At 44.1% G+C, this 17403-nt stretch overlaps 1 protein-coding gene across 1 annotated transcript in view; it reads right to left on the bottom strand.

Annotated features, from left to right (window-relative positions):
- Window positions 1–15861, bottom strand: part of DNAH5 (dynein axonemal heavy chain 5) — a gene marked incomplete at its 5' end in the record, with an annotated part of 169661 nt that extends 153800 nt beyond the window's left edge. The window contains one exon of the mRNA XM_081919101.1: window positions 15730–15861. Coding sequence (XP_081775227.1) covers window positions 15730–15861 — 132 coding nt within the window. The remainder of the gene's footprint in view (window positions 1–15729) is intronic.
- Between the last annotated feature and the right edge of the window lie 1542 nt (window positions 15862–17403).

Raw genomic sequence — 17403 nt, 5'->3', positions numbered from 1 at the left:
GGCCTTTTCTGCAGTGGCCCCCATCTGTGAAATGCTCTCTCCAGGGAAGTTCGCCTGGCGCCTTCATTATATACATTTAGGTGCCAGGCAAAAACGTTCCTTTTTAACCAGGCCTTTGGTTGATCTTTTAAAACGTGGCTTTTTTCGTGGGGCGGGGTGTTATTGGGTTGTTGTTTTTATTCTGATGTTGTGATCTTTTCTGTGAACCGCCCTGAGACCTCTGAGTATAGATCGGTATATAAACTCAATTAATCATCATCATCATCATCACATCATGTATAGAATTGGGCTCTGAAGCTGTCAAGGGAGTTAGGAATGCAGATGGACTCCAAATCCCCAGTGGCGGAGGAAGGGGGTTGTCCGCCCCGGGTTTCATCCCTGAGGGGGGTGACATTGCCGTGCTGCCGCCCCCGGGACACTCACTACAGGCAGCACACCCATGGGATGCTTGACGCTCACTGTGGGCAGCAGCCCCCTGGGACGCTCAACATGGGCGGCACCCCCTACGGCAGCTAGCCCCGCCCCCATGGTGGCTAGTCATGCCCCTGCAGGAGGCTAGCCCCACCCCTGGGTACACAGCATGTGCGCCGCACCAGGTGCTTGAGCAGCTAGCTCCGCCTCTGCAAATTTCATCAGCCCCAGCCAGTATGGCCAATGGTCAGAGGTGATGTGAGTTGTAGTCCAACTACCTCATGGTGCAATGAATCAGTGTGTCCGGCTGTTAACCGGAAGGTTGGTGGTTCGAGCCCACCCAGGGACAGCTGTGGGTAGGATTCCTGTATTTGTATTCCTGCAACCCTACGATTCTATACATCTGGAGGGCCACATAGGCTTTGCCACGTACCCACAGGAAGGGATTGGTTAGGCACTGTTTTCCTGACAGCTGAGCGGACAGAATGATTTCTTCGTTTATTTCCAACCGATTCCAAAACGCCTGCTTCTCAAAATGAGATCTAAGCGGGCTTTCGATTGTCGCCCAAATGAGCCATGCATCATTTGACTTCCTGAAAAGGTCCTCGCCATGAGGTTGGAAAACAAAAGCCAATCATTTGATAAAAGCAACCTGAAAGATGGAGAGATCTCATTTCACCCGGGCAGCAAATTGCCTTCGATCGTTTGACAATAGCAGCAGCAGCTGCCAGAGCTGCTAAGCAACAGGTTACCCAAGCTGCCACAAACAAAACATTACAAAGGGGGTGTGCCAGTCTCTAGTCTCAGGCTATCGTTTTCAGTCGTGGTCCAAGCTTCAGAAAGCCAATAGGGGTGACGCAGGGGGGTGTCTTTGCATTCAGAAAAACATGAGAAAGGATATCACATTTAAGAACTAACATACAGTTCCCCTCAGTGGCTGGCAGGAATCCTGTCAAAGCCCACAATCAGCAACATGAAAACAACAAAATTCTCTGTAGTTTTTTGGGTTTGCATTTAGTTACCATGGCTAATAGACCTATTTCACTTATAACAAAAGGAAGGGGGGGCTGCAACTCGCCAATGAAGGTACTGAGACAAAAAGCAATCCATCATGAAATAAATAAGACTGCAATATCAGCTCATGAATCACAAGATACGGTATTATAAGGATTCCAATATACACAGCTCACTCCATCATCTACGTTAAGTGTCTGAAAACAAGCCGTCATTCCATATCTAAAGACCTTCTAGAAGACACGGCGGTCTTTACGGCGGGAATTTTTCCCATTCAAAATACATAAATCATCAGAGCCCATAATGGGGGGAAGTTTAATTCATGAGGTAATAATAAAAAATTATGCACTAATAATGATCTGTCACTCTTCTCCAAGAAAAGGATTTTAAAAAATAAATAAGAGAAAGAGAAGAAGCTTCACGCAAGAAAACAACCATTTATCTGTTCTCCAGGAACTTTTTACCTCATGTTATAACAAGAAGGTTCTAAGCAATCCTGTGCTTTCTCTGTGTGTGCAATCATTTATCATCTTTATCGTTTTGAATCAATAAAATGGTTGTTTTGGGGTGTGGAAGGGTATCCTTTTGGATTCTGGATGTAGAAGGGGAGATTTAGGACTAAGAGGCCCAAAAGAGCATCCCTACCTTTTGCGATGCCCATCCCCCACCCCAGCTACTGTTTTTTGAAGAATAGGGGAGAAAATCACATGCCCATACTTCCACTTGCAGCTCATCCAGACCTGTGCTTTCCCCCAGGAAAACCCAATCTTTACTGCTGAATTGGAGCAAACACCAACTGGGTTTTCTGCATATTGACTCTGATTTAGCGCATGTTTTCTTCAATTATTATTTTTATTTGGACCATTTATATATCGCTTGTAGTTAAAGAAAACTCTTAAGTGGTTTACAGCATAGGTCTTAAATACCTTAAATAAATAGCAAATACCAAAACTAAAAAAGAGAGAATTTCTACGTTCTATAAAACTTAACTAAATAGAGCATCAAAATAAACATGGCCACATAAAAATCAGCTGCAAAAAAAAAAAAATGCTAGGAAAATCCATAGTAAAATCCAAGCATTCTCTAAAGATCAGGAAGCAAAATAATTAAAAATGAAAATGAGCTTAAAAGTATAAATTTCACCTTTTTAAAAAACAAAACCTGAGTCACAATGAAGCAAAAGAAAATCAAATCATTCTTCTCCACCACTATACGTCAATCAATCATCCAATTAAATGCTGATTATTCAGCATTCATCCCCATTTACTCTACTGTACTTTTCAGCACATTCCCCCCTCACTTTCCTTACTGCAAAGGATTCAGGGAGGGAAGTAGGTTTGTTGCCCAAGAGCACCGAATCCACTTGCATTGCACAACCAGAATCGGCTGGTATGCAATTCCCATCTGCAAAACAGCGAGGGTCTCTGGTGCTTACCTTCAAAACTCTGCTGATGCTTTGTTTCCAAAGTTGTCTCTTCCCACTTCTGAACATTTTGCTAGCTAAAGTTCACTAACAGTTAATCGGAAGCCAACATTTGCTTTGTTGCTCCAAGTCCCTTAGTCGAAACTTTTGGGGCACGAGGATCTCTGGCTAAGATTAGGTGCCTTGAAAATTGGTTTACATTCCTGAATGTGGCCAATGTTCACAGAGCCTGGCCCACCCAGAAAAGCCAGCAGGAGCTCTAGAACTCAGGAGTTTGAGCTGCTGAGACAAGCCCAACGTAGGTGTGGTGTTGTTATGGTAGTGTTGACTTCTGAAACTACACCACCAAATTTGCATAGCAATCTTAGCTGTCCCTGTTCCAGTCCTCTCTTTTCTAACCACACTTCATCTTTGGTCTTGTTTGCTCTATGGATCTTGGGCAAACACTTTCCCTTCTCTCTCTCTCTTTCTTTCTTTCTTTCTTTCTTTCTTTCTTTCTTTCTTTCTTTCTTTCTTTCTTATGCTCTGTGAGGCAAGACAGGTGAATGGCTGTCAAAAGATGTCAGACCTTACACTGGATTTAATTAATACAGCCACAAACAGAAGCCCAGTCTCTGACTCAGAGCTCCATGAGCATTACTACGATCTCTGGCCATCTGCACTGCCCTGAAATCTAATATGGTGAAATGTGGTAGATAGTTGTTTTTAACCAAGGAATAGTTCAGTCTTTCTTTTTTTAGGGGCGTTGCTCAGTCGTAGAGTCTCTGCTTTGCCTAAAGTAAGTCCCTTGTTCAATACATGGAATCTCTAGGGAGGGCTATCTCCACTTCGAGGACAATTCAAAGTGTTGGTGCTGACCTTTAAAGCCCTAAATGGCCTCAGCCCAGTATACCTGAAGGAGCATCTCCACCCCCATCATTCTGCCCAGACACTGAGGTCCAGTGCCGAGGGCCTTCTGGCGGTTCCCTCACTGTGAGAAGCCAAGTTACGGAGAACCAGGCAGAGGGCCTTCTCAGTAGTGGCACCTGCCCTGTGGAACGCCCTCCCACCAGATGTCAAAGAGAACAACAACTACCAGACTTTTAGAAGACATCTGAAGGCAGCCCTGTTTAGGGAAGCTTTTAATGTTTAATAGATTAATGTATTTTAATATTCTATTGAAAGCCGCTCAGAGTGGCTGGGGAAACCCAGCCAGATGGGTGGGGTATAAATAATAATAATAATAATAATAATAATAATAATAATAATAATAATAATAATAATAATTCCTTTTCTCAAGATGGATTCTTCCCTCAGATTCTCGTTTCTCAGTCTGTTGCTTACCCTGCATCATCTCATCTCTGGCCAGATGCCTCCCTGACCCGTTAGTTAGTTAGTTAGTTAGTTAGTTAGTTAGTTAGTCAGTTAGTTAATTTGTATCTCAGGGTGGTTCACAGCATAAAAATACAAAATGCAAATGCAAATATCCCCACATCCTGGGACTTCAGCCTGCCTCACAAAGCTATTCCCATTCCTAGTGACTGTGTGAAGTTTAAATACCAGTCAAACTGACAACTCTCTATCCTCACGGGAGATGGACATGAAACATTGACAGGTTTGTTCCCTGAGCTGTTGTAAGGTTTATCAATGTTATGTGCCATCAAGCCAGCTTAACTGATCAGTGTCAGAGAAGCGAATGGCCTTGATGCATTTTGGGGGGACGAATTCTACGTTTCCTGTGTTCAGAGACTACTTTTGCAAACACGGAAAAGACAGAGCCAATAGCCCTTAAGTTTGGATATAAAATTAAATTGGTTCATGCTGTGCAGTGCTGTGATAATATTGTGCCAGGACGAACAGCTCATTGCAGCTAAAACCAGCTTTCGCTTTAAAACACACAGCCAGCAGGATGCCACCTACAAAGCTATGAGAAGGCACTTGAAAAGGGGTGAGTTTCTCTTGCCCTGCAAAATGCAGAAAAGCAATACTGTGGTGCCCCCCAGTGGCAAATACATTGTATTATGTAAGCTGCAGTATAAAGAAACAATTCAAACACAGTTTAAGAAAATGATTTAATATTCCTTTGTGACATGAAGATTACAGCTTAAGCTTTCCATGAAAGTCAACAAGACTGTGCCAACACAAGAAAAAATCCTTGCGCCCAGATATGTGGTGAAACATTCAGAATTTTTGCGCCTGGGCATATAGAATAGGTAAGTTGAAATAGCAGGCTGGGTGTAAACAACATCATACCATGGTAGTCCTGATCTTTCTCTAGGGACAAGATGCATCAAACTCCCATTTTATGCCCAGTTTAGAATCTCTCCCTCATTATAACTGGGAGAGCATATGGATTCTTCTTCTTTAAGACTGGAAATCAAGTCACACTCTCTGGTTAATTAATTGATCTAGATATCTAGATTCATCACACTCTTGTCTCAAGGAGCTCAGAGCTATCTCCCACCCCCACCCTCACAAAAACTCTGTGAGGTAGGTTAGACCAAGAATTGGTGGCTGGCTCGACGTCACCTAGTAAGCTTTGTGGCTGAGTGTGGGTTCAAACCCAAATGTCCTGGGTCTACTACTATTAATCCTTCCCTGACTTTGACTCCAGTTTATGTTCCTGCTGGTTTTCAGCATCGTCTCTCAACTCTTATATGATTCCGAGCAGAAGAATTGCACTGAGGGCCATATGCTTGCTGAGTAATAAAAATTGTGGCCTCCTTCTCTCTCTCTAATTGAACTTATATATGTTCAGTTGCAAGGATGTCATGGGAGATTTCAACAATGGGCAAGATTCAAGGATTGTGGACATGATGGGTGTGGACCTCTGATAACATTTGTGACAGGATTTAAGAGTACTTATTGATTATTTCTTTAGGGTGGGATTCAGCTAATAAGTCCTGTCAGCAGAAGCCCTGTGCAAGGGCTTAAACATCCAGCCTACCTTCCTTAACTAAAGGCAAATTGAAATTTAATGCCTTGAAAGCCATTCTTCTTTTTCTTCTTTGGCAATCACTCGTAGCCAAGTAAGATTACCTTCCATGAACATGGTCTTAACAGTGAGTCCGTAAGTGACTGTGGAGGCTAATTCTGGATCCAAAACCCTAAAATGTATTTTATATAATTGACTTTTTATCTGTATTTCTATTCTTTATGCATCATATTTTTTTTTATTGCTATGGCCAATGACTGATGCAAATAAAGATTCATTCATTCATTCTGCATCCACACGTCCTTCCACAGTGGGGGCATAGGTTTCTGGGCAGGAGTTGATCAAGGTGGTAAAGGTAAAGGGACCCCTGACCATTAGGTCCAGTCGTGACTGACTCTGGGGTTGCGGCGCTCATCTCGCTTTATTGGCCGAGGGAGCTGGCGTACAGCTTCCGGGTCATGTGGCCAGCATGAATAAGCCGCTTCTGGCAAAACAGAGCAGCACATGGAAACGCCGTTTACCTTCCCGCTGGAGTGGTACCTATTTATCTACTTGCACTTTGACGTGCTTTTGAACTGCTAGGTTGGCAGGAGCAGGGACTGAGCAACAGGAGCTCACCCCATCGCAGGGATTTGAACCGCCGACCTTCTGATCAGCAACTCTTAGGCTCTGTGGTTTAACGCACAGTGCCACCCGCATCAAGGTGAGGGTTTGCCAAATGTGCCTTCCTCTTAACATGTTTTTCCCTTTCGTCTTGAATTTGAGTATCTTCAAAACCCAAGAAACCTTTAGTAAAGACTGTTCTCCAAATGGAGCACTCACAGGCCAGTGTTTCCCAGTTGTCTGTATTTATGCTACATTTTTAAAGATTTGCCTTGGGAGAGTCTTTAAACCTCTTTTGTTGACACCAGCATTAAGCTTTCCATTTTTAAGTTTGGAATAGAGTAGTTGCTTTGGAAAATGATCATCAGGCATCCACACAACATGACCAGTCCAACGAAGTTGATGTTGAAGTCATCGCTTTGACAATGGTGATCTTTGCTTCTTCCAGTACACTGGCATTAGTTGCCTGTCTTCCCAAGTGATGTGTAACATTTTTCAGAGACACTGTTGATGGAAACTTTTGAGGAATTGGAGATGATGTTTATAAGTTGTCCATGTTTCACAAGCATACAGTAAGGTTGGTAGCACAATAGCTTTGTAAACAAGCATACTGATTTCCCTGTGAGTGTCCCGGTCCTCAAACACTCTGCACTGCAATCGGGAGAAAGCTGCAATCGCAGAGCTCAGGCGATACTGGGTTACTCCGATGAAAATAGGAAAATCCTATTCCACACCCTCCAACGTTTCTCTGATGAAAATAGGGACATCCTACCATACCCTCCAACATCTCTCCGATGAAGATAGGGACATCCTAAGAAAAAGCGAGACATTCCAGGATCAAATCATAAACCAGGATGGCTTCTGTAAATTTGGAACTGTCCCTGGAAAATAGGGACACTTGAGGGGTCTGGAAGGCCCACCTAAAAGAAAACAAGGAGACAAATGTGCCTCCCTCCAACTCTATGAGTCTATGGCTGGCAGATCCACATCAATGGTGCCATCACTGAAAAGGCCCTGTCTCTCGTGCCTGCCAATCTGATTGTGCCTGCTGGTGGCTTGCTAGCAAGCCCTCTGCAGTGGATCATAAGCCCCAGGCAGGTTCACATGGAGGCAAGTGGCACTTCAGACAAGCTCCTTGCAAACTATCTGGGGCTTTAAAAGGCCAACGTTGGCCTTTTAAATTGAGCTCACAAGCAGTCAGGCAACCAGTGCAACTGATACAGAATGACTGTATCATTAATTATTTCATATGTTCCAAGGTTCAGCCATGGGACTGAATATCAGTTTCTGGGCTGAGCCCAGGCACAGATTCATAGCTGTTTCATCCGTGGTTTGTACTGGAGCTGATCTGAGCTTTCTCAAAAATAAAAAGCTCCCATATTTTAAAAAGAAGAAATGCAGTTTCAAGGAGGAAAAAAGTGAAGCCACAGGATCGACAGTATCTGCAAGAGGTCCTCCCCATTCCACTCCTACTTTTACCAGTGGCCTTATATTTCATAGAATTGTAGAGTTGGAAGGTACCCTGTGGATCATCTAATCCAACCCCCACAATGCAGGAATCTGCAGCTGTCCTGTACGAGGATTGAACCTGCAACCTTGGAGTTATCAGCACTACGCTCTAACAAACTGAGCTATCCAGCCTTCCACTATTTAACAAATGTTTCTCCACCGGCACCTGGAAATAATGTGGAATAGGTCAAATACAGGATAGACTTTTACAGGCTGGAAGCTAGCACACTGAAACGAGATCACAGTTAGCCAGGGAAACAGGGGGTACTTCAGAGCTCAACAGACCTCAGTGACATGAAAGTGAATGCCAGTAACAGATAATAATACATGTACCCTGGTCCAGTCGTGGCCGACTCTGGGGTTGCGGCGCTCATCTCGCTTTATTGGCCGAGGGAGCCGGCGTACAGCTTCCGGGTCATGTGGCCAGCATGACTAAGCCGCTTCTGACGAACCAGAACAGCACATGAAAACGCCGTTTACCTTCCCACTGGAGCAGTACCTATTTATCTATTTGCACTTTGACTTGCTTTCGAACTGCTAGGTTGGCAGGAGCTGGGACAGAGCAACGGGAGCTCACCCTGTCATGGGGATTCAAACAGCTAACCTTCTGATCGGCAAGCCCTAGGCTCTGTGGTTTAACCCACAGCGCCACCCGCGTCCCTTGCACCCTGGTTTACAGTAGTGGATAATGCACGTTGCCACCGGCAGACCTGATAATGAAATTGATTTGCACTCTGCATTCTTTTTTTATGAGCAATTGACTGACATTAGCTTAACAAGGGTGGCTTTTAATTAGAGGCTGTCGACAACTAGAGTTTCATGGCCATATTGCCAGATGCAACTCTAAATTTAAGAGGGCAGGTGGTCTTGTATGAAGAAGTGCTCAACAAACTGGGGGGGGGGAGAGAGTTGGATTTCTTGGGAGACTATTTCTGGGCTCACTCGTTAAGTGCAGTAGAACTTGCTCAGGGAAGAAAGAAAATACAGTGGACCCTCCAAATCTAGAGGTGCCACTTCTGCACACACACACGGCGCAATAGAGCGTTTCTGCACATGCGTGCACGGTGAAACCCGGAAGTATACACTTCCGGGTTTGCCACGTTTGCAACCCAAAAGTTATGTTACCCAAAGGTAACATTACCTGAGGATCCACTTTAACTTAATGCATTGCAAGGCAGCTCAGTGGCCTGACTGGCACCTTTTTTGTCCTTCAGATCTCTCCTCAAAACCCATTTTCCTTAAAGCATTTGTTTTTAACTCCTTAGACCCAGTTCAGGTACCTTTTGACCACCATGGAATCACTCCCCTGTGAGAAACCCCTGGGCATCTTTTGCAACTCAGACAAGATAATGCAGTGCTTTGAACCAACGTCTTCCCCATGGTGAGTGTGTTGTAATATACAGGTACTGAATCACACTTGCGTGCATGAAAGGGTTAATGAGCCCTGAGCTGAAATTACTAGAGTGGGTGCGGCTTAGCAGGCTCTCAGCATCCTCTGATCCCCAGACCTTCTTAGTCTCTTTCTCTGTGTGTTTCCTGGAACAAGCAAAGGAGCCATGCAGCCGTGGCTCCCTGTAAGTGAAATGAACCTCTACAAAATGAGATTTTATAGCCTGCACCTTTGCTAACCGAAAGATTGCACAATCCTTTTTGTAAGGAAATTAAGCACTTATTTTTTAACCTGTTTGGAACCTTTCTTCTTCTACTTTGTTTTACTGCCAAGGGATGGAGATTGTTTGATAAAACTTCTGGAAGCCCTGAGTTAAAATTAAAAAAAGCCTCACTTATTTAAAAAGCAAAGCAGCTGTGATTTATTCTAGCCTAAGTATTTCATGGCAAACTTTTGTTTAAAGGTGGATGAGGGCAGATGCGAATCTAATCAAGTTTTAATGTGCTTGCTGCAATCACCCTTGTGTTTAAGCCTGCAATGCGAGAGGTAGAGATCTCTCTTCCAAGCCTCTCTCTCCAGCAGAATGGACATGTGGCTCCTGTGACTTACATTATAGCAGCAACTCAAAAAAGGTTTGCCAAAGCGTCTTGTTTTGTTTCAGTGACCAAGGACAGGAAACCTTCAGCTAGAATAATTAGCAAATTGCTGACCCAGTCTGAGCCCTTAGAAGGTGGTAGGTTCATAACCAATCTCACCTAATGACTATCCTGCTCCCATAGTCAATTGCATAGGAGCCAAGAAAACACCTCAGTGAGGTCTTGGTTCTCATTCCAAACTACAGCAAGGACTAAATATAATGCTGAACTACAACTCCCATCAGCCCCTGCAGGCATGGCCAATGGCCAAAGATGATGGGGGTTGTAGTTCGGCAACATCCTCTTCTCACAGTAGCCAACTAGATGCCAACACTTCAGCATCCCAAGTCATGTGACACTCCCATAATCTTCAAACCACCATAAGTGCAATTTTACTCTCTTCCTTTTGGAATTATAGGACTTTGTGTCATGGAAATCTACTCAATATTGATCCAGACTAGATTCCAATATATAATAAGCATGATTCCCCCAAAAAAGACCAGAGGCAATTAATATTTCATCCAGCAGAGCTTTACCGCTACTGAAGGCAAATGAGCATAATGGTCACAAATCTAATACATTCAGGATTGGCACTGTCCATAAGAAATCCAGTTGCGGCAGACTTAAACTTACAGTAACTTACAGTAAGTCTAAACCTTAACACTATAGCATATTATGTATAGAATGCCACACCAGAAGGAAAAGAGTTAGAAAGAGAAAGCTCCTTCTGGCCCTACTTTTATAATCAGCATGACCTTCACAGAAAGAGATAAGAGAACCAGTTTAAACCAGCTGTACTCAGCTTCTCTGAAGGAATAACCCAAACAACATCAAGTTTCTTTCACACAGAGAAGCTTCCAGAGCCCTCTTGAATTAATTAGAACAGGAAAGATCTCTACACATCAGATCAATACTTTCTATACTAAGAAATGCAAACTGACACTTTGACCCCAGAAACCACAAAAAGCCACCTCACTTTTAGCCTGTATTGTCGATGCAACGCACTACCACTGCAGCACAGAGACCTGCTTTTGAGTCACCCATTTTTTCTGGTTTTGCTATCTGTACTGCCCATCCTATGCTCAAGTTTGAGGATCAAATCTTAGGGTGGAGCAGTCCCTTATCCTTGGAGTATATGACCAACCAAAACACATATTAATTCCTTACAGCTCAGACAAGGCTTCCTTAACTTATTTCCACACTCAACATTTGTACACTTAAGTTTAAATTCCTCCTTCTCCTCAATGACCCTATTGTTTCATCTGCATCGTATTGCAATTGTAGCACTGAGGCCTGTGACAGAAGAGGTAGCAGTAGGTGTAAGGAAACCTCAATGTTGCTGGAAATAAACTAAAATTGGAAAGGGAAAATCCCTAATGAGGGAAGCAGCCCCCCCCCCAAAAAAAGAAAACAAAACACAGAGAAAACTGTATGTGCTCAGTGCCCACAGAGTATTGATGAGGTGGGAGTAGAAAATCAGATGGGGAAGTGGGCACAAAGTTGTATGAGGGGACATTGCTAGTTGATAGTGCAGTCCTATACATGGCCACTGGTCCCATAACCTCCTGGCAAATAGAAGGGGAAGAAATGGAGGCAGTGAGAGATTTTACTTTCTTGGGCTCCATGATCACTGCAGATGGTGACAGCAGCCATGAAATTAAAAGACTCCTGCTTCTTGGGAGAAAAGCAATGACAAACCTAGACAGCATCTTAAAAAGCAGAGACATCACCTTGCCAACAAAGGTCTGTATAGCAAAAGCTATGGTTTTCCCAGTAGTGATGTATGGAAGTGAGATCTGGACCATAAAAAAGGCTGATCGCCGAAGAATTGATGCTTTTGAATTATGGTGCTGGAGGAGACTATGGACTGCAAGAAGATCAAACCTATCCATTCTGAAGGAAATCAGCTCTGAGTGCTCACTGGAAGGACAGATCGTGAAGCTGAGGCTCCAATACTTTGGAAACCTCATGAGAAGAGAAGACTCCCTGGAAAAGACCCTGATGTTGGGAAAGATGGAGGGCAGAAGGAGAAGGGGACAACAGAGGATGAGATGGTTGGACAGTGTTCTCAAAGCTACCAGCATGAGTTTGACCAAACTGCGGGAGGCAGTGGAAGGCAGGAGTGCCTGGCGTGCTCTGGTCCACGGGGTCACGAAGAGTCGGACACGACTAAACGACTAAACAACAACAACAAATACATGTCTCCTCTGAGGTAAGCGCTATTGATTGTAATGGGACATTATCCAGGTATGTGCAGCCTAAAACGCTAAACAGAAGCACTCAAACATTTTGTTGCATATGCCACTTGTGTGGGTGTAAAACTTATTTGGCCAAAATGCTCCTTCACATTACAGGTGGCTGAATCTTTGCATAAACAGTGCAAGAGAGGCCCGAGGCTCAAAGATCATTTTGCTTTGTCAACTATTAACCAGACTTGTTAACCTGCCTGCACTTCCTCCAGAGAACTCGGCAATAATTTTCTCCGATAGCTTGGTTTAACGCAGGGGTCAGCAACCTTTTTCAGCCATGGGCTGGTCTACCGTCCCTCAGACCATGTGGTGGGCCAGACTATATTTTTTTGGGGGGGGGAGGAATGAACGAATTCCTATGCCCCACAAATAACCCAGAGATGCATTTTAAATAAAAAAGCACACATTCTACTCATGTAGAAACACCAGGCAGGCCCCACAAATAACCCAGAAATGCATTTTAAATAAATGGACACATTCTACTCATGTAAAAGCACACTTATTCGCGGACCGGATTGAGAAGGCGATTGGGCCTTATCCAGCCCACAGGCCTTTGGTTGCCTACCCCTGGGCTAACGGATACGAGCTGGCTTTGCACCCAGCAAGTTTCATCACCAAGAATCCAACACTCCAGCCGCCACACAATAGCAGCATCCCCTTTTCACAACTCTGGCACATAAGCATGTGAGAGGGGGAGGGAGGGAGAGGGAGGGAGAGACAGAGGGAGAAAGAGCATGCCACAGTTTACCATCTGCATGCCCAGATCTTCTAACATTAGAAGCTCTGGATTCATCATCTACGGTAACTATTGTGTCTGCTTGATCCCTTTTAACCAAGCAGTCCACATCCAAATTACATCGTCCTTACAATAGCTGGGTCAGGGCCAAAGAAAGCGGGCTCTTAAATGAGCAAGAAGCTGTTCTCGAAAGTAAATAATGTGCACACATATTCAGAGGTATTTGGCAACATCTAGCAGTCCCATTGGCAGAAAAGGGTTGCTAGCCAGAAAATTGGCAAAGGAGATTGGAAACCACCAGCTCTGTCCCAATATCCAGAATGATGTACTAGGGATAGTTGGAGAACAGCCTTTACCAAAGGTGTCATGGGCTTTGAAGACACTCAAACTCAGAACGCAAGGGAGAACAAGGAAGGCACGCTTGGCAAATCCACACCGTGATCAAATCCCGCCCGGGAACCTATGTCCCCACTGTGGAAGGATGTGTTGATCCAGAATTGGCCTTGACAGTCACTTACGGACTCATTGTTAAAACCGTGTTTAGAGAAGATAATCTTACTCGGCTACAAGTGATCGCCAAAGAAGAAGAAGACTAGGGATAGTACACAGCTCAACTATAGAAATCTGTGTGTTTTTTTAAAAAAAATGGTTCTTCTTCTGCTTTTAAGTAGCCACAGACAACCTCTATCAAATGGATTTGTGGGAGGGGGCTTTCAAATCCCAAAGTATTATTTGCAAGCAAGTTTAAGAGATAGCGCCTCTCATTTTAAAAACCAAGCACTGTTTAAAAATTAGAGCCAGTAGAGTGGTCAGGTTATTGGAACAGGGTTGGAGAGTGCCAGATTCACAGAATCAGAGAATTGTAGAGTTGGAAGGGAACCCTGAGGATCATCTAGTCTAACCCCCTGCAATGCAGGAATATGCAGCTGTCCATACGGAAATTGAACCTGCAACCTTCGCATTATCAGCTTCATGCTCTGAACAACTGAGCTATCCAATTGGCAAAGAAGAGATCCTTTAGGGATTGAAACCCACAAGGCAAACACCACAGAACAGTTGCCTTACCACTGAGCCACAGCAGCAATCAATGGGAGTTCCTTCAGATGACCAACTTACTGAGCATTAATCCTGATTTGTTTGCACCAAGCTTATGCAGTGGTTAGACTACATCTGGTCTTCACTCAGCATTTATTTTGTTTGTGGGGTAATCATATAACAATGTGCATTCATCCTGTTTAAATTGCAGGGTGTTTACACATCCTTCCACAAATAATTTGTTCATTCCACACTTTTCAGTACATTTCCCCTTTACTTTCCTAACTGCAAAAAGTCCATGTTGTGTGTGTGATACTAGTTTTAACTTGCACTAGGGCAACAAAGCACTTTATTCCATAACTGTTAGCTGCACAAATCTAAACTTCTGGCATGGGCTTCAGGCCTTTCCACAAAATACTTGGCAGTCTTGAGGCAATCTGGGGCCCTTGATCTAGTCACTCACTCATTCTCAGCTTGACCTAACTCAAAAGATTATTGTGATGCTTAAAAATAAAAATAAGAAGTGGGGTGGAGGGAGAGAGTAAGGGCTGCTGTCTTGAGCTAACAGGGTTTCCCAAACTTGGGTCGCCAGCTCCTTTTTGGGACTATAACTCTCATAATCCCTAGCTAGCATGACCAGGGGTCAGGGGCGATGTCCAAAAACAGCTGGAGACATAAGTTTGGGAAACCCTAAACTAGAAACTAGGAAGTGGGTGGCGCTGTGGGTTAAACCACTGAGCCTTGGGCTTTCCAGTCAGAAGGTTGGCGGTTTGAATCCCCGCGACGGGGTGGGCTCCCGTTGCTCGGTCCCTGCTCCTGCCAACCTAGCAGTTCAAAAGCACACCAGTGCAAGTAGATAAATAGGTACCGCTCCAGCGGGAAGATAAACGGCATTTCCATGCGCTGCTCTGGTTTGCCAGAGGTGGCTTAGTCATGCTGGCCACATGAACCGGAAGCTGCACACCGGCTCCCTCGGCCAATAAAGCGAGATGAGTGCCGCAACCCCAGAATCAGCCACGACTGGACCTAATGCTCAGGGCTCCCTTTACCTTTAAGCTAGAAGAAAGGTTAGATACAGAAATGAATACACTAAACTCTAAACTCCCCAAAGTTCCTATAAGCAGTTGGGAAAGATATGGCACACAGCAGAGGTAATCACCCTCAGGGAAATAGAGTGATCAAATTTCAAGGTGCTCTTGCGCTCAAAACAGGTCAGAGCTTCTCCTTACACGTTTCTGGGCAGATTGTGTGCAATACAGCATATGGGACTCTTCCCCACCCGACATTGCCCGAAGGCAGTCAATATTCTTCAACCACCTTCTCAAATGCCCGTTTCTTTCTTTGCATGTTGTTTCCCAAGTTCCCGGCCTCCCGCCCCCCACCTCCTTCCTTGTGAGTACATTTCGTAGCGAGGCAAAGTTTGTTCTCGCGCAGCAAAACAGCACCAACTCCGAAGAGGTATGGGGAGAAGGAGTTTCTGCGGGTGCAGCTTCTGGCGCCCTGGAATGTCAAGCAGCTGCAAAAATAAAAATTAAAAAAAAAACCTCTTTCCCAGTTCTAATAACAAGAAGAAATCCCTACCCTACACGTCCACAGTTGCAGATTGCCACCCGGGAGGAGGGAGCTGTATCCCCAGAAATCCCCTCTTTTTGCATGCTTTGTTAAAGACCCCGGAACAAACTCGGCTAGGAGATCCGGGCGCAGAAGCAGCTTCCCCGCCCCTGCGTCTCCAGGGTCCCCCTGGAAGGATCTCCTTCGCGCAGCAAAAGCATCCCGGAGAGCAAGGAAGGACCAGCGCGAAGATTCTCACCTGCATCTCTTTGATGTTCTCCATCGGCGCGATGGGCTGAGTCGGTCTGGGATGCTGCGCTTGGGAGCCCAACTTGCTCGCGGCGGTGGCGGCGGCGGCCGACGCTTGGCGACCCCCTTCCCCCTTCTCCATCTCCGGCCTTGGAGAGAGAGAGCGCAAAGCGCCTCCTGCCGCTGCCCACTTGGCTGAAGCGCCAGCTACCCGGGCCTGTTTGCTGCCGCTGCTGTTTCCATGGTGAGCCTTGAATCCTCAGACACTTTGCAAGGCTGCTGCTGCTGCTGCTGCCGCTCTTTCTTGCTTCTCCCCCAACCCGCTTTTTTTGGCCTGCCTCTGAGGTGCCCCTTCCAGAAACATTCCTAGTGAATCCTCAAAAAAGGCCTGTCTATCAAGTGCAACCTTCTTTTTTAAACGCTGCTTGCACACACACACCCCAACAAAAACATGCAACCTTTCTCGATTTCTTATTACCCCTTATTATCCCTCTGAGCTTTTTCTCTCCCCATCAGGTTGCTAGAGAACATACAGCCTGGAAAATGGCCTGTTCTACCAAGTGTATCCATGTGTTCTATAGATGATAGATTGGATAGATGATAGATGATAGATAGATAGATAGATAGATAGATAGATAGATAGATGATAGATAGGTGATAGATAGATAAATGATAGATAGATAGATGATAGATAGATATAGATAGATAGATAGATAGATAGATAGATGATAGATAAATAGATAGATGATAGATAGATAGATGATAGATAGATAGATAGATAGATATAGATAGATATAGATAGATGATAGATAGATAGATAGATGATAGATAGATAGATAGATAGATAGATAGATAGATAGATAGATAGATGATAGATAGATATAGATAGATAGATGATAGATAGATAGATAGATAGATAGATAGATATAGATAGATAGATAGATAGATAGATAGATAGATAGATAGATAGATAGATATAGATAGATAGATAGATAGATGATAGATAGATAGATGATAGATAGATAGATGATAGATAGATGATAGATAGATAGATAGATAGATAGATGATAGATAGATAGATATAGATGATAGATAGATAGATAGATAGATAGATGATAGATAGATAGATAGATGATAGATAGATAGATAGATAGATAGATGATAGATAGATGATAGAAATAATAATAATAATTATAATTTATTTATACCCTGCCCAGCTGGCTGGGCTTCCCCAGCCACTCTGGGCAGCTTCCAAAAAAATATTAAAATACTGTAATACATCAAACATTAAAAGCTTCCCTAAACAGAGCTGCCTTCAGATGTCTTCTAAAAGTCTGGTAGTTGTTGTTCTCTTTGACATCTGATGGGGGGAGTTCCACAGGGTGGGTGCCACTACCGAGAAGGTCCTCTGCCTGGTTCCCTGTAACTTGGCTTCTTGCAGTGAGGGAACCGCCAGAAGGCCCTCAGAGCTGGACCTCGGTGTCCGGGCAGAACAATGGGGGTGGAGACACTCCTTCAGATATACTATATCTATATCTATATAGATAGATGATAGATGATCGATAGATAGATAGATAGATAGATAGATAGATAGATAGATAGCTGGATAGATAATTTTTATTAAATTTTCTGTTTTTTCACTATTTCAAATACTCATTTTACATCCTTAGGCTGTCAAGAACTT

Source organism: Podarcis melisellensis (genome assembly GCF_964234715.1).
Source record: "Podarcis melisellensis genome assembly, chromosome: 7".
NCBI lineage: Eukaryota > Metazoa > Chordata > Lepidosauria > Squamata > Lacertidae > Podarcis > Podarcis melisellensis.
The sequence above is the reverse complement of the archived record's forward strand: the minus strand, read 5'-3'. Positions and strand labels throughout refer to the sequence as shown.